We start from the raw sequence: 21,471 nt of genomic DNA on the forward strand, positions 1-21,471 counted from the left end.
TCAGCTCTGTGCAAACATCAGGTCTGGTCTGTCATGTAAGAGATAGATTTGACTTATTCTTTATTGCCCCAAGTAAAGGAGAGAGAAAGAGTAGAAGGTAAAAGGAGGCACATTTCAGTTCAATATTTGGAAATCTTTCTAACAATTAGAATTATTTAGAGAGTGCTTGGTAACTAAAAGTGTTCAAAGAGGGACAGCTATGTGATGAGGTAGAAAATATCCTTAAATATGTATGTAAAACCCTTATTATCTGCTTCTAAGTTTTATATTATTGAAGCTTCTGCTATTACTAAGACACTTGACATTTTTAGATGAAAGGCACTAAAAATTGAGTGATTATTTCTAAGTGCCTTTTTTGTATTTTATTAAAATATACAAATCAGTTTAAAAAGAGGTTATTTTCAGTGTAATACTGAAAACATTTACTATACAACATAGCTGTTATGTGCTGTACATCTCTGAATATAGCTTTGTTTTTCTTCTGAAATCTAGCAATCTTCCTGGCTGTAATCTTTGTTTTAGTTATACATATATTTTGAGATATCTCAAAAATAAATTACTTTATTTAAGAATCTTTTAACCATATTGAAGAAAATATTTTAGACAAAACATTAATTTATATAAATTCATAACTAGAAGTGAATTCTTCAAAGTATTCACAAATATGAAACTTCATTTTTCAACTTGTAATCTTTATTATGCATAAAACTAACTTTTAAAAAGCTCTGCAGAATATTTAATAGTAGCACTTAATTTCAAAATACCTTAAGTCACCTTAATTTTAATAACTTTCTGAGTAGTTGCCAGTTTAAATTTCAGTATGTGCAAATTGGAGGTAAATTATTTATTACTTCCAGCAAATGTCTTTCACAATTTTATTTAATTTTTTCACCATTTTTAATGGATCATAAAATGGCAGTCTTTTATTGGATATGCATAAAGTCAGTAGCAAATGAATACCTTGCAGATAGGTTACTATAGATTGAAATGTCAATCATATTTCATGGAGTATGAAATTTCTCAGATCAGAGTAGCTCTGACATATGGCACTGAATTATTCCCCTGTTTTGGAATTGTCATACACCTTTAAAAATTAAATAAAAGCACTTTGACCATTAGGCCTTCTTAAATTTTATTTAATGAATTATATATCACAATACTATTTAATATTTTCTCAAATGGAATAAATTTAGTTTTATCACAATTAATTGAGTACCAATTGATATTAAAATGCACTTCAAACAACCTTTTTGTTATGTTAGATTGTTTGGGCTTCTTCTATCCATCTACTTGGGGAAACATTTTTTAAATATGGAGCAAAGAGTGGAAGCAATTCTAAACAATGTAGAACCAATTTATAGAAAAGGAACTTGAAAGAGCTGTTAGTTCTCAGCCTATCTTCCCAGACCACCATGTGTTATCTGTACTATGGGCCGGTCCTGTCTCAGAAGGTTCTTCCTTGTATTTCATGAACTTCACTTTCTCACCTGCCTGGCTGTTTCTTCTTAGATGTGACCTCAGGCTCTTCTTGCAGTCCTTTAACTCTCAGTTTTCACCATGATTGCATTTCTGATCCACAAACACATCTTCTCTGCTTCCTTTTCTTGCTGATGAGCTTCAAATCTCCAGACAAGATCTTTTCCTTAGCGTAAAACCCACTATTCAAATGTCCACTATCCAGATGTCTACTAACTCACTTATATTTCCCATAGTCACCTTACTCTTGAAGTTCCCAAGTTAAACTCATGTTTTTCTGTTCAAACCTGCTTCTTTTCCCATGTTTTCTGTGTAGGTTTATCCACCCACTCGTACAAGATGGAACCTATGAAGTCATCTTTATTCCTTCTTCCTCACCTACACCCAATAAGTGTCCAAGTTCGTTTATTCTAAGTCCTAAGTATCTCTCAGTTTTTATTTTAATACCACCCTCGTTGCCACTATTTTCAGTTCTACTTTGATTCTTATGTGAAACACAGTAAGATACTCTTAACTGGTCTTTCTACTGTAGAAATTTACTCTTCCAAGCCATGCTCTATACTGCAACAAGAGTGATATTTGTAAAACACAATTTTGACCATATTTCTACCTAGTTTAAAAACTCTTAAGACTAATTCCACATGTCTAAAGATGGCATCATGGATTTTTCCCTCTATTCCCCTTTTAGCCTGAAGGCACGTATTCTCACTCTCACACTCTGGGTTGCTGTATATTTAATGGCTTTCAGTTCCTTGACTGTTCTTTGCCTTTCTTGCCTTCCAGCCTGTCAAATAGTGCTCCATCTTCTTGAATCCCCTTCTAATCTCTTTTCCTAACTTCTGACCATTCTTTAGGATTCATCTTAGAGGTTAATTCCTGTAGGAAACCTTTGTTGATGCCCATGGCAAAGCTGAATCAGTTGTGTCTCCCACCTCATTCTCTGGAACCCCTGTGCATATATCTATTTTAGTTAATATCACACTCATATTGTCATTGCTTATATGACTTCCTTTCAATTACATTGTAATGCTGTGTGTGTGTTTTCTTTATTGGTTACTGCAGCCCTACTACCAAGCACAGCCTAGGTTGGCCTATTGCAGGTAATTTATGAATATATATTTAATTAACTAGTAATAGAATGATTGAGTGGTTGATTAAATAAGCTTATTGGAAAATATTCATAAACTAATTGGGAATGCAGTTTTAGGTTTAACACACAGCTCAACATTGCTACTGTTGCCCCACCCTGTGTGTAATTAAGTAAAAATGGCATAGCTTTAATATATTTTTGTTTGTAATAAAAGCTCTATAACTGAGAGTATGGGTTTACTGTCTTGATTATATAGAAGTTATATAGCAATAGGAATGAGAAATCCATATATACTAACAGAAGTAACATGAAAAATTACAGAAAACTTTAAACACATATACTGGAGCCTTGGGGTGAAGAAAATCAAGGTATTGAGTTTGGTTAGAGGGTAAGATGGTTTTATCAATGAGTGTAGTAAGCAAGTAGCATAGTTTTAGACAAAGGTCTTTCCCAACAAGCATATGTGTGTGTGTGTATGTGTGTTCACAAATAAATATCTCAGCATGTAGTAAATGTTATTATAGTTATACATAAGAAATATGTGAATATAGTGAAAAATTAAAGAAGTGATACTAAGCCCTTGTCCGTGAGAGAGATTTAAATATAAAACCCTACAATACTTACCGAGGATTAAAGTAGTTTGTGGTAGAAGTGACTACAGAGTCAGAGAAGTCCAATATTTGGGCAAGTTACCTTTTAGGCTTCAGGTTACTTATTTGGAAAATTGAGATAATACTACTTCCTACCTCATTGGCTTACTGTGAGAATTAAATGAGAAGGTAAATTTAATATGGCTTATAGTTAGGATTGATAAATTCCATAATCATTAATACTGCTGTTGACAGCAATGCTTTGATCAAGAAGGTGAGGATTATGTTTTTTCAATTGAGTCCACATGTCAAAAGATTCACCAGGTAGTTATCCATGTATGCAGAGTCTTTTTTTCTTTAACACTGATCCGAGGATATGCTTATTGATTTTAGAGGGCAGCGGGGGGGGGGGGAGGGGGGTAGAGAGAGAGAGAGAGAGAGAGAGAGAGAGAGAGAGAAAGAGAGGTGAGGGAGAACATTGATTGGTCACCTTCTATACATGCCCAGACCAGGAGTCTAACTGGAAAGCTTTTGGTGTACAGGACTATGTCACAACCCACTTGGCCACACCAGCCAGGCCTCCAGGTCTGGGAGTCTTAGATCAGTTTTATCTGATAGCAGCCACGTTATACTGGACTGAGTTTTGGAGGATAATGTGTAGTTATTTTGGTTGCCTACAAAATCTCATCAGCATGCATCTCTACCATAGGAAAGAGTGAGCTTTCTTGTAAAACAAAAACTGTTCTAAGGATCCCTTGAAAACTGAATCAATAAGATTACCTGCAATAATCATACTTTATTATAAATCAAATAATCTTCTCCCAGACTAAAGCCATGTCATGTCACATGCTTCCTGGTACGTGCTTTAAAGTAGAGGAATTAAGAACTCAGAAATATTATTTTTGGATTCAACTGTGCTTAGTCTTCAACAAAATAAAACATGGCATTCAGTTTTGCAGAATAAGCAATTAGGTTTAAGTTTTCTTTTTTAAGTAAGCCACTTGGCATTCTACATTGGAATAGTTCAGAAGTTCACTTAAGTTGATATAAACACCCTAAGTTCTCATTCTCTTGTGGATTTAACTAAGCTTTGTTTTAAACACAAAATGTTTTGGAGAGAATATTTTATAAGAAATATTATTAATAGGAGTATTCCTGAATTTTGAAGAAGTTTGCTAGTAGTCGCTTTCCTGGTGGTTCTCTCTCTGTACAAATCCATACTAAGTTCACATTGAGAAAAGAAACACATTAGGAACTTTTATTTCATCAAGCATGTGTAGTATGATGGAAGAGTTCAAAGTTTGTTAGAGTCCTAGTTTTACCACTTTCGGCAAGGTAATGAGCATTTCTGGGCCTCATGTACCCCAACTGTAAACTGTGGAACTACTTCTTACTTGAAGAGTTATTGTAAGGATTAAATGAGGTAATGTCTGTAAAATGTCCATGATAGCATCTGGCACATAGCAGGCACTAAATAATACCTCTCATCTCTCTTCTCCGGCATCTTTATTCTGTTTAATCCTACCTCTCCTTAACTAACATATATGGCACTCGATTCAAGGTGTAGAGAAGAAATCTTTTAAATCTAGCAAAATTCTACTAATTCAGAGTAATTAAGGCATAGTTTCTGGCTATTACTTTTTGGAATATCTTATGAGGATTGGAGCATAGCACTTTATAGGAGCCAGATTAACAAAATGTTACCTCGTACATTTGCTTTAATGAATCTTGTGATGATAGTAATATTTAGAAATGGGGAAAATAAGCTAAATGGGAATTAAGGATATTTTATCTCTTTTTAGATTTTTTGAACCTGAAAAAAATCTCATCTTTTTTACAGATTAAGGAATTTTTTTCTAATTTATTTAAACCATAGTAGTTTCTCCTTATCCATGGGTTATACATTCCAAGATTCCCAGTGGATGCCTAAAACCAGGGATAGTACCAAAACCTATATATAATCTGTTTTTCCTGTATATACATACCTTTCACTTAAAGGGAGCACTTTACCACTTCTCTTTTGGAATATCCGAAACATTACTTTTGCACTTTGGGGCCATTATTATATAAAGTAAGGGTTACTTGAACACAAGCACTGAGATACATTGATCGTCAATCTGATAATGGAGAGGGCTAAGTGTCTAAAGGGCGGAGAGCATTTACAGCATGGATTAGCTGGGCAGAGGGATGACAGAGCAGGATGGTGAGAAATTCATCATGCTACTCAAAACAACATACAATTTAAAATTTAACAATTTTTTTTCTTTATTTCTGGAATTCTCCATTTAATATTTTCAGACCACAGTTGACTATAAACTTATCTAAGTAAAGATTCAGATAAGGAGAGGATTATTGTAAAAAATAACAGGGATTTCTGAATGTTTCTGCTTATGTTAATACTTTTAGGAACAATTAGATCACTTACAGAATTTGCCTCTAGCTAGTCCAGTAGGAACTGGCACTAAGAAAGAAAAAAGCTGGAATTGCTGATTAAAGCATGGACTTTTAAAGTAGATTTTCCGGTCAGTTTTGAATTATGTGAGGAAATAGAAATATCCCATAATATTCTAGTTTTAAATTTATTTTTAATTTTTGTTTCTTCATTTTATTTCAGAACTCTTGATGTTTCAGTGAGCTTTAACGGAGGAAAATCTGTTATCTCGAGCTCATTAGTAGTCACAGCCACAGAATGTGTAAGTACAAAGTTTGCATAAAGTTGCCTTTTAAAAATAGTTCTATCCAGAAGTAACTTCCGGGTCCTCAGTGTTGAGCATACTATAGTAAAGAAGGTATATGTAATAAATGAGATCATTACAAGGAAAAATTTGTATAGAGTTTAAGTTATTTTTTTTCCCTGTGGCTGTGTTGAAAGGGAATTTTCAGATAGTATATATTTTACTTGGATATTTATAAAATTCAAGTCATGTAAAATAAAAATAAGCTAGGAGAATGATTTCCAACTGAAGCATTTCTTCTTGAAATATTAAACATGTGAACAGAATGCTTTTTTGTAATGAAGGCTGCATTGTAGCATCTATGACATTTATCCTGTTCTCGAAATTATTTGTGCATCTTAATGAATGAGCTATTGTTTTATCCATTTAACTGTTGGCGCTTCCTCATATGATTAAGGAATTTGATTTTGATAGCTTGACAATATCTCAGTTTGAAGCTATATTTTAGCTGAGATGTTGATTTATATTGCCTAAGATGCAATGTTTTGAAATGTAAGCTCCCTTGATAAGATAGTGTTTTCTTTGTAGTTACAGTTTAGGGTTTATGGAAAATTTTGATATTAGATTGTTGTACATGCAAACAGAACACAAAAATGGACTGATCACATGGCTATTATTTTTACAAGTATATTTTCTTCCTAAAAACATGTAAATTAAAGCAAAAGGGAAAACAAGCATGCATATGGGCCCTTGGTCTCTATGAATACCCTAAGGATAGCTCTATCAGTACCTGTTTCTATTTTGAAAATAGCTAGTTTTAGTCCCCTTTTTACCTATAATTCATGTTGTAATTTGTAGGTTTGGAGGATGTTGCAATCTGTAAGTTTTCTGTTCCCTCCGGATGTGGTTGAGATTACAAACACTTGTGGTATAGCTCACTATTAAGCTCACTGAAATGACATTCTTTCTCCATCCTTCTTCCTATTCTGCACCTACAGCCCTCTTTTTTCACCTCTTTTCACACAAGCAGGAAAACAAATCTTTTCTGTATCCTGTAACCAGCATGACTGCAGTGTGCATAGATGCTGAGGCTAAATGACTCATCTGGAATTTATAAGTTAGATGCCTTAAGGCAGTCTTTCTACATCTTGTTAGTTCTCAGGAAAACATAATGTGGCTTAAAGTGGTTTAAAAGTGAGGTGAAAAAAAAAGAGTGAGGTGATTTCAGAAAAAGGGATATCGGTTGTGTCATAGATGGAGAGTGAAGGGACAAGTTGTGATATTAAATAAAGGATCAAAGCAATTTTCATGGAAAAGAGAGTTGAGAAAATACTTAAGGAAGGTGAAGAAGTGAGCCCTGAAAATCACTCAAGGGAGGAGCGTTTCATGCAGAGGGAGCAGCTAGAACAAAACCTGCAGTGGGACTGGGCCTGGCAAATTAAAGAAGAGCAAGGTGGCTAGTTTTCTGGAGGGGAGGCAGTTGCGGGGAATAGGAGTCTTGAGATGAGTAGGAGGGAGTGGAGGGAAGGAGACAGGTTTTGTAAGTCATTGTAAAGACTTGAGTTTTTCTTCCGAGTGAAACAGGGGGCCTTGAAAGGTGACTTTTATGACAATGTTTTTAAAGGATCATTCCAGCTCTTATGTAAAAATATACTTTGCAGGGAGAGTCCAAAGTGGAAACATGGAGACCGATTCTGTGGCTGTTTCTGTAATTCAATTCTAGGCAAAGGGAGTGTGGCTACACTATGGAGATAGCAATGGAGATGGTGAGAAGTTGTTGGATTGAATTTAAATATATTTTTAAAGATGGTACCCATGGAATGGACAGATTAGATGTGGGTGTGAGAGAAAGACATTAAGAATAGTTTCAAGCTTTTTCATCTCTGCAACTAGGGTGAGTTGTCTTCAGGTTGAGTAATTTTTGTAAGAGGACAGTGGGTAATATTATGAAAAATACCTGGGCATTGTATTTAATTGAGATCCAGTCTTCCAGGCATATTCAGATGTGATAATTAGGTGAGAGGCACTTAGTGATGTTACTCATTATAAGGTGATACTTTGGGTTTTACAGGCATTTGAAAACCAAACAGAAGAAAACACCATTATTTTAGCAACGATTAGTTCTTGTGGCAACCCCACAGATACAGAAGCCTCTCTCTGCACTCCAAGAACAACATCCGGGCTTAATCCTGTTAAGGCACTCATGTCACTGAACTGTCATTTCCTGTTTACATCTGGCCTTTCTCAGCGGTCTTGAGATGTTGATGGCAGGGCTTGTGCCTTGCTTGTTGCCCCCTCTTTTGCACAGGACTCATTCACCAAAATTATTTGTTCAACGAATGAATGAAAGTAGCTGTATATCTAGATTAAATGTGGGAAATCTAAGGTTTAGATGAAAGAGATTTAAGACTACAGCCTGTGGAGGGTATTTGGGCAATCATTTCTTTTCTATCTCAGAAGGCCTCCTAAATGTGTCTCTGTTTGAAAAAATACAGTTAAGGGTGTCTTGACCTCTTACTTCCCCCCTATCCTCCTGGGAACCACTGCTCTTCTTCTGAATCACTTGGAATAATAATAATACCAAGAATGCGTTTTCTGACCATGTATTAAAAGCAAGACACTGTGCTCGGCACTATATATGAGTTAATCCCTTTATGACTTCATGTGATACTCAAAATTCAAGAAGAGGCAATTGGTTATTACTTTAATTTTACAGACGAGAAAACTGAGGAACAGAGAGCCGCCTGCAACTGTTAGTGCACATTTATATAAACATGTTAGAAGGTACTTTTCCTGTTAGGTGGACCCGACCCTCAGCAGGGGCACATGGTTTGATGCGCAGAACATGTGCTGATTTCAGCCCCCACTGTGCCGAGAGAGGGCGGACTTGGGACCTAGAGGCTCTGGAGGTTAAATTACTTGTTCAGTTTCCCAATTGAGTAAAGGCTAGAAGTGAGACTTGAACCCAAGTCTGTCTTGCTCTCAGGCTGGACACCTGCACAACCTGCCATTTGTAGCCAGGCCCCAAATGGATTTTTATAAAACAGGTTGGTAATGTGTGTGTGTGCGCATGTGCGTGTGCGTGTGCGTGTGTGTGTGTGTGTGTGTGTGTGTGTGTGTAAAAAGTCAGGTAGTGCCCTAACCGGTTTGGCTCAGTGGCTAGAGCGTCGGCCTGCAGACTGAAGGGTCCCAGGTTCGATTCCAGTCAAGGGCATATACTTGGTTGTGGGCACATCCCCAGTAGGGGGTGCGCAGGAGGCAGCTGATCGATGTTTCTCTCTCATTGATATTTCTAACTCTCTATCTCTCTTCCTTCCTTTCTGTAAAAAATCAATAAAAATATATATTAAAAAAAAAGTCAGGTAGTTAGCATTTCAGGCTTTGGGGCTGTACTGTTTTTGTCACTTCTACCCAACTCTGCCCTGTTGTGCAAAAGCAGCTATAGACTTCTATAAACAAATGGGCACTGCTGTGTTCAACACAAATATGCACATTGAAATTTGAATTTCATGAAACACTCTTTTTTTGATTTTTTCAGCTATGTAATCATGTAAAAAATTTTCTTAGTTTGTCAGAGATCTTATGAAATAGATGTGTTGATTTAACCTTTGGGCCACAGTTTGCTAATTCCTAATATGGAATATTCCAAAAGAATCCAGTAAATGAAATTATCACCTACTACACGATTCCCCCTACCCCAACTCTAAATTCATGGAAACAAAATTGTGGAGACCATTTCCCCCTTTCTGTGTCTGTTTTATTTTTAATAAGGTTGCTGTGATTATTTTCTAGATAGATTAAAACTATTCATGGAATTTTGAAATTTTTGACTGATTCCTCTTTCCCATAGTTATTTTGGAAGTGTGGCAGTGACTCTGGTTTGTTTTTATATTTCTGTGATTCTCTTAGCTAGAATTTCAGTTATATTTGGCAAAGTTTTTGACTGTACATTATAACTTGCTTTTAATGAAGTAAAGGAAATTAGATGCAGAGAAAGTTAAAAAACGTAATGTATTGAGGATGACAAGAAACTCTATTTCTTCTACCCTAAGATCAAGTTCAATATCCTGATATAGCTCTAGTTAACCTGTAAAAGAATTTTGGCTTCATGGCCTTGACCAATATCTGGGTACTAAGTTGCTGACTGGACTGCTCAGTTAACTTGTATACCCTAATCTTTTTAGATATCTGAAAATGCTACTGTTCAAAACTATAGTTAGAAAGAATTGTTCTAACAAATGGCCAATTGAAAGGTCATTCAACAAATGACCAATTCCTTCTTTAATAAAAGGAATTACTACTTTTTAGAAATTTGTGTTTCCTATCTCCTCTTCAGCTTTTTCAGGTGCTAGCAGGTCCCTCAAACTCTGTGCTTTAGCCAAAGTTGTCTTTTTCTTGTTTTTGCAAAAATCCATTAATTCTGCTTCCACTCCCTCCTTGGGCTTTCTTATGATCCTCAAGGAGGTCCTCTCAGAACCTTAGACCAGGTTAGCTCGCAGTTTGACATGTTTCTGTTATAGTTTCCTTATATACTCACATTTGTAATGATTTTTTCAAAGTCTGTCTCTCTAACTAACCTGTGGACTTCATGAAGACTTGTCTAACTTTGTAACTTTGGTACCTGTCTAACCATGTGCCATTGAAACAGAAGCATGCCCAACCAGAAGTGAGAGGCATTTAGGTTCTGCATATGATACAAATCTGTGTTATCATATCTAGTTCCCTTTGACTCTAAGTCTTCAGTTTGCAGCATGTTATCTGCTCATAGGAATGAAGTCTATGTATTTGACCTCTCCTTAATTTGTTTATAAAGTATGTGAACAATGAAATGACTTCCCTTTCATGATTGAAGTCTTTTATGCACTGATAGTGGCTCTGGGAAATCAAAACAAAGGAACTGGGAACTTCTGAACTTGTATACAGTTAACTGAGCCAATGTCTGGGACCAGGCATCCAGAGCTGGGTTTCATACATTTACAGCAAGTCCAGGTTGTCTGAAATTCTGTGCTTCCTCTGACCCATGTTCTATCATGCTTAGCTTAAATATGAAAAAAGAATAGGTCTGCAGGTCTTTAGAAGGTGTGTATTTTTGTTTTAATTTAGTGTAGACAAATCTTTGGAATCAGTTGAGATAATACTGTCATACTAAATGTATATTGCATCTAGACATGCATAGTGTTTTGTCAATTGTTCCTTATAGGGACATTTATTTTTAGGGAAAATCAAGAATTTAATTGCCTATCATGCCCAGCCCATCTACTTCCGATTCTGTCAGCATCATTTTCTGAATTTCCTACTCATAACACATTCATAGAAAAAAACTAACCACTAAACTTTTAGCAGGTCCATAACCCCTGGTTGCATATCCTTATTTCTGAACACAAGGTTTGAATTCTAAGAAAGGAAGCCAGATATTCAGAGAACCCTTTTGAAAGCTATATAGCACAGCCAATGAGCAACTTCCGTGAGTGCTACGGCTAGTCCCTTGTGCAGGAGAGGTCTCATGCCAGACTCATACTATACACGAGCAGGCCCAGGCTGGATGTACCTTATACAAGCCCTTAGATGTGAAGGTGGGATCATGGATTTATACATTTGACAGCATTTCTTCCATAGGATACCCCAGTTTTTATGTATTTCTTTGACATTGTTTTTCTGTTTGCTTAGATTTTAAAGCTGAGCATAATCAAACCTGTGAAGAGTTGCATGATTTTTCATGAATGTTTAGGATTCTGTGTATAAAGATGCACTTTGAGTATTTTCCTAAGTAGCCTGATGTATATTTGAATTATTTTCTATAACGTACTTATCTCCCTCCTACCCCACCCCCCGACACACCCCTCTTTCTATGTGAAGATGCTTATTTAGATGTTTAGGATACATCAATGGCCAAATGTGGAGCTTATATTTTCATTCTCCCTAACTCTAATGAATAAATTGCTAGATGCATAAATGCCTTTTTACTAGTGGCCCGGTGCACAAAATTTGTGCATGGGGGGTGTCCCTCAGCCTGTACCCTCTCCAATCTGGGACCCCTTGGGGGATGTCCCTCTTGCAATCAGGGACTGCTGGCTCCTAACCGCTCACCTGCCTCCCTGCCTGCCTGATTGCACCTAACACTCTGCCTGCCAGCTTGCTCGCTCCCAACTGCCCCCCCCAACCCCCGCCAGTCTGCTCACCCCCAACTTCCCCTCCCTGCCAGCCTGATCGCCCCCAGCTGGTCCCCCCTCCTGGCCTGATTGCCCCTAATCCCCTCTGCCTTGGCTCTACCACCATGGCTTTGTCTGGAAGGTATCCCGGTCTAATTAGCATATTACCCTTTTCTTAGTATAGATAGAGGCCTGGTGCACGGGTGGGGGCTGGCTGGTCTGCCCTGAAGGGGGTTCCGGATCAGGGTGGGGGTCCCCTTGTGGGGATGGGGCCAGCCTGGGCAAGGGGCTGGTGGCTGTTTGCAGGCTGGCCATACTCCCATTGGGGTTAGGGCCCCTGCTGGGAGGCGTGACCTGCCTAGAGGGCTGAGGGCCATTTGGGGGTGGTTTGCAGGCCGGCCAAGCCCCCAGCTTTGTCTGGAAGGACATCTGGAAGGTCTCCAGAAGATCTCCGGGTGTAATTGGCATTTCATTCTTTTATTAGTATAGATGCTAAATTATTTTTTATGGTAAATATCATGTAAGAACATTTTTGAGTGCCTTAAGAATGGTTTGATAGTAGATGGAAAAGCTCTGTGAAGATAGTGTGGGTGTGACGTTTTCTAGTTATTTTTGTTTTCTGAAAGAGAAATCAAATGAAATGATCAAGGATTCTAAGTGATACTTTGGTGGTGTCTGTTTTGGTTTATTTATAACCTAATATTAGTTACAGAAGTAGCTCCCATGGTTAGTCCCTCTTCCATCCAGATAAAAAAATTAGAAAACAAATGACAGCTTTAAATGTTCATGTGTACTTGATTCTAAATCTTTTTATGAAAATTTCTGGTTAGTTAATGTTTTATGGTCTATGCTGCCCTGAGAACTATTTATTTTAAAAATTATTTTTAATTTCAGTTTACATATACATTATTTTATATTAGTTTCAATATACAGCATAGTGATTAGAAATTTTCCAGGCAAATATTGAAAACCAAAGAAAATAATTCAAATATACATCAGGCTACTTAGGAAAATACTCAAAGTGCATCTTTATACACAGAATTCTAAACAATCATATTCTTTACAAAGTGTTCCCCCTGATTTTCCAGTACCCACCTGGTCCCATACATAATTATTACAATATTATTGACTGTATTCCCTATGTTGTATTTTACATCTCTGTGACTGTTTTGTAGCTACCAATTTGTATTTCTTAACCCTTTCATGTTTTTCACCCAGCTCCCCTGAGAATTGTTTTAAAAGTTATTTTGTAATGGATTTATTGAAACTGAAAGCCTGCTAATAATAAATATCTTTGAAAATTGATTTGTTTTGGAACGGTTTCCAAGCCACTATCTAGAATCTTGTTTGCTTTGCATTTCTCTGTGATATTAACAGATGATCAGGAAGTGACACATTTCAAGATTTTTCAGATTAACCGAGTAAAATACTAGCACTTCCTTGCTAATACTTTTGAAAACTACCTTTTCTTCTTTTTTCCAGTTATTTGCAAATAACTGTTTACATAAAGATTATTATCTCTTTTTGTGCATAGGTCACTATGTATTACTCTTCCAATCCCATTATAAAATGTTCTGATTAAATGCTACCACCATTCTCGCTTAAACATCAGAAAGTCTCTATTTGATCAATGCTAACATTTTCCAAAGTGGATTCTAGGAATTCCTGGACCTGTAGGTTAGTGACAATGTTATGAGAAAAAACAAAGGCTTCTGTGCCGATATTAAATTTTCTTCTACAAAACCAGAGCTTTAAACATGTTAATGGGCAAAGTAATTTTCTGAGAGATATAACAGTCTGACGTTTCCACACAGTTTGTTGCTTCAGGAACAACTGGCTTTCTTATTTGATGGATTAGTATGATGGTCTAATTTTAAGCAAACTGTTTAATTTCTCTGGGCCTCTATTTTTCAGTACCTTTAATACAATGCCATTCTAAGACCCATACTGGTAGGTCCTCTGCCCCACCCCCAACATCTCAGTCTATCAGCTGCTGGGATAAATGTGGCTCTCACCCTGACTCCTGAGCTTTTACTGATTTGTTTGGAATGCCAGAAGATGTATCTCTGAAAATCTGCCTTATAAAGTGCCTTATAATGTTTTCATCCAGACAGTGTATTGATTTATTCTTTTTCTTCCCTGAGTTCTTTCCCTTAAAAAACAAAATGAAACATTATTCCTGGGGATCCCACAGCATGGGTTAGGTAGAGACACCTTGCCCCCTTGGGACCTTGAGCTTTACACCAGAAATTCAGTCAGCATTCTTCTCTGTGTCTGTGGATGTTGCAACCTTATTTCTTTGGGGGCCATTCTCGCAGTAAGTAGCCTAGCATGGGGTAGCCACTGGTCAGTGGGCTGGACCTAGCCCTGCTTCCTAGAGTTCACAGCGAAGGCTTCCTGGGGTCGTGACGGCAGCTACGCTTGTAGGATGAACAGGTGGTTGCTAGAGGAAGGGGGTTAAGGCAGAGCCCAGCGAAGGGCCTTTGGGCTGGAGGAACTCTACACTAGAAAGTAAAAGAACACTGCTGTGGCTTTTGTGGGGAGAGCATTCGAGCTGCCGTGAGAGATTGTCTGATACATGAATGCACGAGATTGCATTCTTGCATTGGTGCATGTATACCATTTGCCCACAAGAACCGCTGTTGTTAACTTTTCACCTTGGTGATTTTTGATATTCATCTCTTCTACCATTAAATATATAAAGTAAATAGTATTCCATCCTCAAAAAGTCGGGGGAAATTCTGCATAAATTCTGTCTAGAGGTAATCATGATTGTAACAGTCCTTTCCCAGAGACAAAAGATAAGGATCATAGGGACCATTCCTATAACCCAAATACTGATTCTTTTTTACATTCCTTTAAGGCATAATTTAAAACAATCTCTAGCATTTTGGAAGATTTTATATTTATTATTACTTGCCTTATAATAACACATATGAAATAGAATATAAAGCAATTTATATACTTTAAAGAATTTAAAGGAATAGAAATCTGGTTTGACATTATTATGCTTCCTTTATTGGTTTCTGGTGTTTCCTTAAAAAAATGTGTATCGGGTATAGACATAAGAATCATTCATACCTGTTGAGAATTTTTTTAATTCTCACCTGAGGATATGCTTTTATTGATTTTTAGAGAGAGAGGAAGGGAAAGATATTGAGAAACATCAATGTGAGGAATTTCTCTCCCTTCCTCTCTCTCTCTAAAAAAAGGGGCGGGGATGGACATTCACTAGAATTTTTCACACAAACAAACAAAAATGCCACAACAAACAAAAAAGTATCAAAGGAGGAGACCTAAGGACAGTTACATGAAATCCATTGTTGGTAGATTAAGGGCGGCAAGAGAAAGCAAAACAGGGACATCTCTGGGACAGGATAAAACAGAGACACAGGATAGTTAATAACAATAGACAGGCTCACTTCAGATAAAGGTGGGCCTTTGCTAAGGAAGGTGCAGTCCTGGGGCGTGACTGCCGGCCTTGACCTGTTTTTGCTTAGGATTTTTATGTTCAGACCATCCTGTGTGCTTACTCTCAGTCTCTGAGTTTGCAGGCTCACCACGCAGGCCTCCCCTGAGCTTAGTATGTGGCCCCCTTTCGTCCACAAGGACTTGACCATTAGCTTCGCTGACCATCTTGCTTTGTTTCCTTCCTCCTCCAGTCTAATGGGATTGCAGCCATCATTGCCATTCTGGTGTTACTGCTGCTCTTGGGCATCGGTTTGATGTGGTGGTTTTGGCCCCTTTGCTGCAAAGTGGTGAGTAAGAAGGATTTTTAGCTACTCCTTATTTAACCAGTGAGATATAAATAAGGCTTGGAATGTGAATCAACGCTACATTGTTCACCAGCAGCCAAGTTTCAATTAGCAAATTGAACTTCAATCATTTTTATCACTATAATAACTTCTAGGAAACATGCATGCCAATAAATATTTATTGTAAAACTTCATCTCAAAAATATTTTAAAATCAGGTGTGGAGGAAGAAGGGAAGAAGGTAGAGGAGGTCATAGAGATAAAGGCTTTTGTACTAAGTACAAAAGAATTTCAAGTAAATTGCATGGTATTTTCTACTGGATTTATTGGAAGAAGTTGATCATCTGTCAGGTTTTTTTTTTTTAATATATCTTTATTGATTTTAGAGATGAAGAGAGAGGGAGAGAGAGGTAGAAACATCAAGGATGAGAGAAAATCACTGACTGGCTGCCTCCCACACGGCCCACACTGGGGATCAAGCCTATAACCCGGGCATGTGCCCTGAGCGGGAATTGAACTGTGACCTCCTGGTTCATAGGTTGATGCTCAACCACTGAGCCACGCAGGCTGGGTTGTCAGGTGTTTTTTTAAAGTGCGTATTGAATCTTTCATTACCTCTTTGAAAGATCTACTATTTCAGAACCTCTCTGTTTGCTTCTCAGAAAAGCAGTTTAGAAATAATTCATGTGCAAATGTTAGGGGAATGGTTAGACAGTCACTTTTGAGGTTATGCCAGTTGGTTTTTGTTTGTATCATGTTCCATGAGTGAGTAAAACCTCTGAGAGAACCTGGGAGTGAAATAGTTTTCTACTGCTGCTGTCTTAGGGTAACTTAGCTTAAAACAATGCATATTTGTTATCTAACCACGATCTAATCACAGATCCAGCACGGGTCTCTCTGGGCTAAAAGGTATCAGCATGGGTACATTCCTCCCTTAGTGCTCCAGAGGAATGTCTGTTCCCTCGCCTTTTCCAGCTTCCGGACGACACCCACATTCATTGATTAAGGGTTGTTATGGGTTCACTCAGCGAGATAGACCACCAACTCAGAATTTAAATTTAAGAGCCTTTATTAAGCTGGCCAGCTGACTACAGTTACAGCGCCCTGCCGAAGCAAAGGCCGAACTGCAGCGCCGACTTCCATGGCCAGTGGCTACAGTCCAGCACCCTGCCAAAGCAGAGGCTGAACTGCAGCCCAGACTACAGGAGTTACAGTGTTTTTATTTGCAAAAACCACATAGTTACAAAACCTTAGTTCCCGACACAGTACAGCATCATTACAGTGACTACCTTCCTATCTATGTGTTCTAGGAACAGAGAGTACAGAGTGCCGGGAAGGGGCCATGAGACCATATCTCAAGGCCTGGCCTGATGTCAGTACCTTCCTATCTATGTGTTTTAGGAACAGACAGCACAGCATGACCCGTCTGGCCGAAGCGCCAGATATCCACCCCTCCCCCATCTTCAAAGCCAGCAAGGATGCATCTCTTCTATAGTCACGGCACCCTCTCTCTCAACCCAGCTGGGATGGCACCTCCAATGTTAAGGAACCATGTGATTAGGTTGGACACTAGGATCACCCAGGATAATCTCCCATCTCAAGGTCTTTAACCTTAATCGCATCTGCAAAGTTCCTTTTGCCTTGTAAGGCAATTTAGTCTCAGTTCCAGGGAATTAGAGTATGGACATCATTGTGGGGCTGTAATTCTGCCAACCACAGGGTGGAATGTTGAGTGGTAAATATTGGCAGATTTTAAGCAATCCCATTTGGACTCTTCAGGCTTCATAGAAAAGATTATCCTGAAGAGCACCTTTTCAAAGCATGCCTACTACTTATTTTGATAGTGTCCCTTTTATTAGCAGCACATCATTTAGAACTTTGTATTCCATAGATCACAGTATTGTTTTACGTACTATTACTAGACTGCCTTTCCCTCTCATCTCTGCTGACTGATTTCAGCAACATCCGGCAGTGCTTTTTGTATTAGTCCTGCATCCATTATTCATTGTACTTCAGTCGGCTTTCACGAGGCAGCTTTACAGCCCTTTACGTCAGAGCCTTTGGCCCATGGAGGAGATACAGAACTAAACAACAGTAGAGACAAGAAGCATCCTGCCTCTTTGCTGAACTAATCAGTTTCCTGCCGTAGCAGTTTATGCACAAACGGCTTCCTGTTTTAATCTTGATTTTTCTAGCTACGACTATTGTAGAGCGGCTAGCATTCTTGAGTCTCAAATTTACAAAGCAAAAATGTGCCCTAAAGTGATTTGTACTCCTTGCGTTTTTATTTTAAATCTTGCAATGCTGGATTTCCTTCCTTCATTACTTTGCAATTTCATCTATTATTGGCCAGAGGGCTCACAAGTGTCAAAGTGTATGTTTTTTAAAGATACTTGCAAAAACTGAAGCAGGCTTCTTTGGGAGTTTGCTGGATGTGCTCCAAGGAGGTTTCCACTATCATTTTGGTCATGAAAATAGATCTATTTTGACCCTGAGACTCTGCAGATTGCAAAGCACATAGTGTATTTCCTTCTGCCAGGCTTAGGGCACCTTTAAGGTGTGTTTTCAGGACGTGAGGGCTGCCAATCATGAACATCTGCTAATTTCTAGAGCTTATTTACCAGAGAGAACTAGTTTAAGTTTACATTTAGAAATATAGACTGAGAGAGCAGCTAGCCCTGTGTATGAGCTGACACTTAGATCTAGGTATAAATGAGTCACAGCTAATATTTCCTAAAATAAGGTTTAAAAGCAGAGAGAAGGTAAAGGCAAAATTCTGTATTCAGCTCTTAGCAATCTAATAAGTTCCAGTATTGTGCTGGGAACTGGGGAGTGGGTGTGTCTGCACAAAGATGATGATAATATGATATGAAAACATATTTTAATATGAAAACACAGAACTGTGGGTAAAATGTCAATAGAGGGTCAAAAGTGCCTCAGTAGCAACAGGTGTAAACAGTAAGAACGCAAAGGAAGAGGGATTTGCTAGAGTTAAGGGGCTATTTTAGAGGAACCTGGCTAAGCTGCTGACTCCAAACTGAGCTTTGAATAATGAATAAGTTGTTGGCAGTTGGTGGGGGACATTTCCGGTGAAGTGTGTGCAGAATTACTAGGTATGCTGGCCTGCTTTGGGAAGGCCGAGGCTGAGGCCTAGGATGCCAGTGGCAGGGAGGGGGGAAGGATGGCTTGGGATGTAGCCATGAACCCCATTAGGGAGGACCTCCTCTGTCTTTTAGGAAGTTTGAACTCTCCCTGGGCATGAGGAGAAGCCACTGGAGAGGTTTGATCAGTATAATCCTCTGAAAGAAGCTTTGCTTGTTGCTTGGTTAGAGGTCTGGTCCTCAGGGGGTTAAGTCTGCATCCAACGCAGTTCCATCAACAATTGAAATGGGAAGCCAGTGACAGGTAGTGCATCTTAGAAATGGTTGCAGCAAAGTATCTCTAACAAAGTGTGGAGAGTTGGAGAATAACATAGAGGCTAAGTGAGCTAGGGAAACATGGAGAGGTGATGGAAAACCAGGGGCAGAGGAGACTAACCTTGTGGAAAAAATGTTGAGTGTATCAGGTGTTGTAGTATAACTGCGGGAACTTTATTTTACTTTGTTCCTTTTACAGAATACACATGTGCAATGCTGGAATTAGAATGTGGTTATTTAAATAATTCTTAGCATTAACTTATCAGGGATCAGTTTGACTTCGATTGTCGATTGTTAGCAATGATATTACTTTTTAATGGGGTGAGAAATGCATTTCTCTCAGCTTGGTGTTGTATAGCTTTCTTTTTGGTTGAGTGTGTTTTAAGTATCAGTGGTAGAGATTTAAAGGTATGTCTGTGCTCTGGGCATGTTTACATCATGTCTGTGATTCACCTCTTAGGGAGTCACATGCTCAGAAACTCTTATCAGGATAGAGAGCCTGGGGGAAAAGCCCTGAACAGAGGCCTTAATATTTGTCACACATTCTTCATTCAATGGTTTCATATTTAATGGGAATATCTTATGAAATGATTTGATCATTCATTGTTTAAAAATTACAGTTTCATGTATAATAATAGCTCAAATATGATAGTGTTACTTATATCTTAGACAGTGATTCTCAGTTTGTTTGTTTTTTCATGCCTGAGGACTCCTATAAGAGTGGCTGTCCGACTTCAGTGGTGGCCGTCCGCCCTGAGGGGAAGGAGGGCTGAGATATCCCGGGATCAGTGCAGTTTGGAAAGCCCTGTGTGGTAGGCGGGCTAATGATCTCTGAAGTTATCTGGGTCTTAATCCCTGTTCACTGAATGTTAGCTTCTACGGTGAAAGGGACTTTGTAGATGTGATTAAATTAAGGATCTTGAGATAGGGAGATTGTTCCAGGGTGACTTAGGTGGGTTCCTAGATCAACCATTGTAGTTCATTATTTAATGAACTAATAAAGAAACATATATTTCTATATCAAAGATTTAGGTTTTTTTTACACATTGGATAATTATATTTTAATATAATTGGGTTTCTTTAAACTCTGTGTATTTTAATTTAGCTTAATTATTCCGAGAAGGGGTTCCATAGGCTCACCAGATTGCTTCTGAGGGGCTTAGGATGAAAAGGTTAAGAAAACAAAACAAAACATGCAATAGAATCTGGACAGCCAAGATGCTTTTAATATGAGACTATTTAAAAATTCTAAATCTTTCAGTTTATTTTAATGAGTATTTTCAAGACTAAAAGAGAAATGATATCATTTAAAATGTTGCAGAATAGTATCTTTTCTGTGCCTGGGCTTTCCATGACAAATAGAAATCTAAATCAATGATATTTGGAGAACTTTATCTAGTAATAATCACAACAAAAGAGCCCTCATGCAAAGCTGACATTTTGGGGCACTACCAATAGTGAATTATGGAGTGTGTTGAGTTTGCAAACTATTCCATAAGGGGAAAAGTTCTCATTTTTGTATGAAGTTATTTCTCACCATCTGTTAAGAGTCTGTATCCTGCTCATTGAATATCCTCACATCCTCTTTTACAACTGCTTTTCTTTAACAAAAACATCAACAGCATCCTCTCTTGTTCCTTAAATTAAAAAAAAAATGGGACAGGAAAGATTAAAAATAAATTATGTATTGAATCATGAGTGAGATAACGGAAAATGTGGATGTTTTCATCATTGTTTAGCTTAGAAGGCATGTTGGGTTTACGGCAGATTTGTTGTACTATATCAGGATAGCAGAGATGACGGTCCTATAGTTGCATCATTTGGAATAACCAGACTCTCCACAGGATTACAGATGTAAGGCTAATGAGGTGGCAAACAAAGGCTTTCTGGAGTGTTGTCAATTAGAGTGTGTTATACAGCTGCAAATATCTGAATATACTGGAAATGATACATGCTCACTCTGCTCTGGTGTCCTTGGCCAAAGTTCTGCATCCGCAAGGGAATACTCATTTCCCTTAGTGCATTTAAGACATTACATAAAGATCTCATACATCTTAATTTAAAAAACCATTTAAAAAGTTATCATTTTAAAGCCCAACTTGTTTATAAGTAAGTTGAGCTTTCATGACGAGGATATATCTGACTGGAGCTCTAAGGAATCATTTTCTTAGCCAGCAACAGCTGTGCTGTTTTTTGTAAATAGTAATAATGCTTCCACATTCACTTGTTTTTTATTGTTGAGGAGGGCTCGTGGTGCCTTTATTGAGTTACTTTGAGAGCAGCTTGATAATTTTTTTTTGGAATGCACAATAAAGTAGAAG

The 21,471-nt window shown here is 37.9% G+C and overlaps 1 protein-coding gene across 4 annotated transcripts in view; it reads left to right on the forward strand.

The window, feature by feature from the left end:
• Positions 1–21,471, forward strand: part of ANTXR2 (ANTXR cell adhesion molecule 2) — a 135,300-nt gene that overhangs the window by 44,392 nt on the left and 69,437 nt on the right. For all 4 annotated transcript variants that reach the window (XM_059667506.1, XM_059667499.1, XM_059667492.1 and 1 more), the window contains exons 11-12: positions 5,771–5,849; positions 15,643–15,738. In XM_059667506.1, coding sequence (XP_059523489.1) covers positions 5,771–5,849; positions 15,643–15,738 — 175 coding nt within the window. The remainder of the gene's footprint in view (positions 1–5,770; positions 5,850–15,642; positions 15,739–21,471) is intronic.

This window comes from Myotis daubentonii, chromosome 1 (assembly GCF_963259705.1).
Source record: "Myotis daubentonii chromosome 1, mMyoDau2.1, whole genome shotgun sequence".
NCBI lineage: Eukaryota > Metazoa > Chordata > Mammalia > Chiroptera > Vespertilionidae > Myotis > Myotis daubentonii.